The sequence below is a fragment of the Physeter macrocephalus genome, chromosome 20 (assembly GCF_002837175.3).
Source record: "Physeter macrocephalus isolate SW-GA chromosome 20, ASM283717v5, whole genome shotgun sequence".
Taxonomy (NCBI): domain Eukaryota; kingdom Metazoa; phylum Chordata; class Mammalia; order Artiodactyla; family Physeteridae; genus Physeter; species Physeter macrocephalus.
The window spans coordinates 111,217,870-111,223,869 of NC_041233.1; the positions used below are offsets into that span (position 1 = coordinate 111,217,870).

The window sequence follows — 6,000 nt, forward strand, 5'->3', positions numbered from 1 at the left end:
ATCTCAGGACCTATTCGGGGAACTGAATCCAAAGTCTGAAAACGTTTACTGATAATTCAAGTGAAGAAAATTTTATCATTTAGACCAGTCTTTGGAATTAAGCTGATTTTACTCCACGACACATAATCCTGGTTCCATTTCAAACGGACAGACAGACACAGCCAGGAAATGTGTGTTCCAGGGGCACCGCTCACCAAAAATTTGGGAAGTTCAGCTCTAGAGTATGTCATCATCAGAACATTATTGTTGTTGAGGGAACCATGAGGAATTCTTAGTTTGCAGGATTGTTAAACTCTTACAGGGTCATATCTTATGCATTTAGCGATACTGTTAACATGTTTGCTCTACCAAATGTCAATGGATTTGAGTCGGATTTAGATTTTTTACAATTAGTTATGAACTTTTCATTAAGCCTTTTCTCAAACATAGTATGAACTTCACCCTGAGCTATGATATTTAAAGATCCACTTGTAGCCATTCAGGATAATTGGACCGTGTTTTGAAACCTCAGCTTTTAGTAAGAAGTGTTAAATAGCAGTGAGGTCTGAGCACACCTCCTCTCGGAGGTCTTGACACACCGTTAATCGTGGACTAGCAGAAAGGCTGACTCTGTTTTCGCATCTCTTCTATTCTTTTAGCATCTGTTAAAAATATCCTGGTGATGGAACTATTTTAGGCTTGTCCGCTACTAAGGTTCACTAGACTATAAAGAAGAACCAATGGAACAAATATTAGCTTTTCAGCAGCTGGATAATGGGGTCTCGGGCGTAGAGATTTGGTTGGCAGTAAACCCAACACGTTAATGAGGTAGGCAGCACCCATCTGAAAAGCTCCCTTAATTGAAAGGGAAAACCCCTCTCCCCTAAAAAACAAACAAAAACCTGTGTCAAACATCCAAGGGAAAGCTTTATTTCCGTGTTATTTTCTCCCATCAAGTTTTCAAGAATAAAGTCAATAAGTTTGCTTTTTTCTCTTCTGTTAAATATATATTCATACACACAGTCAACTGCCTCCTCTGAATTCTCAGAGTGTGTCTTGCTCAGAGGATGTGTGTCTTGGGCAGAGGATGCTCAGCTGAAGACACTCAGAGTGCCCCCAGCTCTGCCCGACTTACTGTTGATACTGTAGTATTTTGTCACTATTACTGTGGATTCTAAGCCTTTGCCTCACCCCCCCGAAAAGCCTCTTTCCTCTTTCCTTCAATTCTACAATTATAGTCATGTTGAAATCCTCTACTTTGAAAAAGAAATCATATTGAGACATTTCATTTCTCAAACCTGTGAAGTCAACAGGATTATGGATGTTATTGTCAGCAATATGGATATTATTTGTGAATGTGACAAATAAATAAGGTCAAGAGTAGGTAATTTCAAACATGTTCTTCCTGGAAAAAACCTTGTGACTATGCAATTAGACAGGAGCAGCAAACACACGACATGGCACACATGTGAATGGGGCAGCGCTGCCAATCATGAAGAAAAGGTTCAGAGGACACATGATAGCTATTTTTAGGTATGTGAAGGCATGCCATGTAGACCAGAATCTGGAATTGGATTAGTAGGCCAAGAGAGATAGCGCCAAGATACCTGGATCGAGCCAGAAAGAAGGCCTCACTCAAAGTGAAAATGTCCACATGAAATCACTGTCCCTGGGGCAATTAGTGTCACATGAGTTATTTAATGCAGGCTGGACATTTACTGGTGAGTATATTATCAAGAAAATTCACATTTAGGTCATTCTAAGTGACGACCAGTGTCCACACCAACACAGAATGGAACAAGAATGTCCACTCCGTGGTCTCCTATGATACAGATGAAATGTGTAGTCTGAAGGATAAATACTCCCATGATTTTATGATCAGTCCAGGCAGATCCCCAATTATCAATACAAACAGAAGGTCATCAAAGACCAGCCTGCCGACTTCACAGCTTGACCCAGGTCTAACTTATGAGAGCTCTGAACTAAGCAGTTAGAAAAGAGGTACAGGCCAGAATTCAGACAATGTTCTTTGGATATCTATAATATAGCAAGATTCCAATGTAGCTCTCTAGGTCTGTGTGTATAAAATTTTAAATGCAAAGATGATTTCTTTTTGATTCATGAATTTCTGTGATAAACATTTTTCTTAATTTTTAAAGCAGTAAGTCAAAAAATAAATACACGTAACAAGAAAATGGCAATAGGTCCAGCTTTTACACAGTCCTTGTGTGAGGGGGGTTATACGGGCACCCCCAGACATGGGATTTTAATTTTGCTTTCTTGTTTCTTGAGGGATAACCATTGATAGTCATTCCTCCTCAAAGATGGGTGACAGCCGAGCTAACAGTTTCAAAGTGAGACTAAGGTCTCCTGTCCTCTTCACCCCTGGATACCTGGGCTCTGTCTACGGACATGGTGGAATATCCTAGAGTCAGAATAACACAAACTCTTCAAGAAGTGGCGACTATCCCAGCTGACTTCATAGTTGTTATGGATACGCTCAGAAGGTGGTCAAAGGTCATCTCTTCATCTGGAGCTAACTGGACAAGCAGATCGGGAGCTCCTAACATTTCCGGCCCCTAAGCAGGTAGGTGACCCAAACAGTTAGATCCAGGAGATCCTGTGGACTGGGCCATTCTTAGATAAAACATAGGCAAACAACAAAATAAATAAAAATACAGCTCCTTAGCTGTAACAATGATTTGGATGACAATACATTTGAAGATTCTATTGGTTCAGTTCCAACAAAATGCAGACCGGGTGTTTATTCTGTGAAAAAGCTACCACAGAGTGGCAGATTGGGCTTACAAAAATGTGCTCCTTCTGAACTTAAGGACTGAGTCTCCAAGTCACATCTTGAGCTTCCTGGTGGGGACAGATGTGGGACGGAGAGAGCTCACTAATTCAGACTCTAACACGGAGAAATCCAGTACCAGTTCAGGGACCACACAACTATCAAACCAGGACACTTTGGGGAATGATGTGGGAACCATTAATAAATAAGCTTCAGGCAGGGCTGTCCAGGGCCTGGGGGTGCTGTCCACTTGGATTATGAGCTTGCAGAGGTCCTGAGCCTTCCTGATTCGCCTTTGTGATGCTGGCGAAGAGCTTTAGTGGGAGCTTCATTACCATTTGTTCCATTAAAAGTGGAATTAGAATGATTATCACAGACAGTGAAGCATTATTTCTTTCGTCCTTTTTCCATTTTTATTCTGGTTTGTTCTTGCTAAGCTGCGTATTTTATAAATATGACACCAGTCTAACTGCTTGATTTTGTGCATGATAATTTCCTGTGAACAATCCCACTAAAGATTGTATATTAAATATGTCTGAATCAAACAGTGCTCTGAACAATGCTAATATTGTTTTATTTTTCTATTTATTCATATTTATTATGAATCCCACTCAGAGGCTTAACTGCTTATCTTGTACCTACAAGAATAATAATCTCCCTTTTCAAGACAGTCATTATTTGAGAACACAATATTCTTAGCATAAATACACGCATTCCCGAGATCCTAATTAAAAGGTTTGAATAGTCAGTGCATGGAATAAGATTGATCTTTTTAAATACAGGCCTGGATTTGTTTTTGAGCTGATTTGAAATATCGAGTATTCTAATATTTCAACATTTGTAAAATATGATCGTCAACAAGAAAAAGACAGCATTCAACACTTAATGCAGCGGTCATATATTTAAGTATGTCAGATAAAAATACACGTTCATTGTTGTAATGAAGAGAAATGCCATCGGGTTACACTGTTACTCTATAGGACGACAGATTACAGTCCCTTAAAAGGTGGATGCCGTCGCTGTCAGTGATTCAGGATGGCCTCGAGGTCAGGAGCACTCCTGTTACTCACCTCTGCATCTCGGCCTCTCCGCCCCTATGCCCCACGTGCCGCTGGCGTGGCACTGCACCAGCCTCTGGCCCTCCAGGTAATACCCGGGGCTGCAGCTCAGGACCACCTGGGCTCCATACTCATTCAGGGACCCCGACACCAGTCTCCAGGTGACATGTTCTGAGAGCTGGGCTTCAATGCCAGGACAAGTGACCGCTGGAAAGAAACACACTTAACATCATCACTTTGTTCTCAAGGGGTCAGACCAGACCGGCTTTCCATGGTAAAGGCCTCCTGTATGAAACTCATCGTGCTGTACAGAAGAGATGCCATCACCTGTTATTTGCGGTTTTCTTACTACCCACATAGCCACACAAAAATGATCCCATATGCAAAATGCATTCCACAGCCTCATGGCAAGTGCACAGGAAATTTTGCAGTGGGATTACATGTAAAGGGATAACTCACTTCCACAAAGTCTCGAGGTTCATTGAAAACGATCATCAGGTAAATGTAGGCATGAATAGAAAAATCTGACTTCTAATTTGTCTCTATCCTTTGAGAAACTTGAAACGGTAATTGAGTAACTGAAAACCAGCTTAGACCAAGAAAATCAGATGCCCTCATTCCCTTCCTCCCTACGTAATACGCTCTATTACTGGATTTATTAGCACACAAAATCCACACGCACACACATTAATACTATACAGAAAAGTGTTTAGCGAATCTTAAAGGAGAGAATCTATTCATGTCCTTAGGAAGTGAACTAGAATTATAGTAGCTACTTAATAAAGAGCGGTAGCAACACTTTTAATAACAATAGTAATAGCAGTAGCCGTAGTACAATACTACCGGAGTGGATTCAAGGAATTTATGACAATGCTGAAAATATATGCAAGATTTGGTATACGTGAGTTTATATATTTTCTGAAGAGTACAATAATATTTAAAATTAATTTTACAATGTTAGGAACTAGAACTCTACTTCCCTAAATATGAAGCTACATTGGCTAATAACCTTCACAGTCAGCTACCCACAAAGTTGACCAGATTGATTAATTTATTGATCCTGGAAGAATTAGCTAAATATACCACTTTTTTTTCCAGAATAATATTAATAAATACATTTTACTTATAAATTCTATACAAGTTCATTATAATTGAATCAGACATATCCAAAATGTTACAAAAATCCCATTTAATCTTCTCTTGGTAATTTTACCATTACTATGTGCAAATAAATAGAAAAAATAGGCCTTTTTGGTATTACTGCAATAATAAAATCAACAAAGTTTAAAATGTGAAAAGAATTTTCTAATTTAAAAATAATTCTTAGATCGAGTTCTCAGGTATTTTTTCGGTAAAACAATTATCCAAAATTTATATGGATATTCAAGTGTTTTACCTAGTGATATAAATAATTTTTTTTCTAACCAGATTACCTTTAGATTTCAGGCATGACTGCCATTTCTGAAAAGACTTTAATGTCTTTAAACTGACAAATCCATAACTCAATTTCAATCCTGCTGCATATTTCAAATAAAATCTGGGACTTCCCTGGTGGCGCAGTGGTTAAGAATCAGCCTGCCAATGCAGGGGACACAGCTTCGAGCCCTGGTCCGGGAAGATCCCACATGCCGTGGAGCAACTAAGCCCGTGTGCCACAACTACTGAGCCCGTGCGCCTAGAGCCCAGGAGCCACAACTACTGAAGCCCGTGCGCCTAGAGCCCATGCTCCGCAACAAGAGAAGCCACCGCAATGAGAAGCCCGTGCACCGCAACGAAGAGTAGCCTCCGCTCGCCGCAACTAGAGAAAGCCCGCGTGCAGCAACAAAGACCCAACGCAGCCAAAAATAACAATAAATAAATAAATTTTTAAAAATCTAATTTAAATTTTCAAATAAAATCCATTTCATTTCATCAAAGCTGTGTTTCTAGAACTAACTTGATTGTTTTTAATTACTGAACTATCTTTTATAAACTCTGTTTCTGCCAAGAAGGATTCAAAGTTGGCTTACACAGTGGAATCAGAAGTTTTCTTCCGCTAATATCATCCACAGCAGTGGTTTCCAAATTCTGAGTGATTACCTCTTTCTTTTTTTTTTTTTTTTTTTTGCGGTACACGGGCCTCTCACTGTTGTGGCCTCTTCCGTTGCGGAGCACAGGCTCCAGGCGCGC

The 6,000-nt window shown here is 39.9% G+C and overlaps 1 protein-coding gene across 1 annotated transcript in view; it reads right to left on the reverse strand.

Moving 5' to 3' along the window:
- CSMD1 (CUB and Sushi multiple domains 1) overlaps nucleotides 1-6,000 on the reverse strand; it is a 611,399-nt gene that overhangs the window by 66,763 nt on the left and 538,636 nt on the right. The window contains exon 46 of the mRNA XM_028481319.1: nucleotides 3,844-4,038. Within this exon, the coding sequence (XP_028337120.1) occupies nucleotides 3,844-4,038 (195 nt within the window). The remainder of the gene's footprint in view (nucleotides 1-3,843; nucleotides 4,039-6,000) is intronic.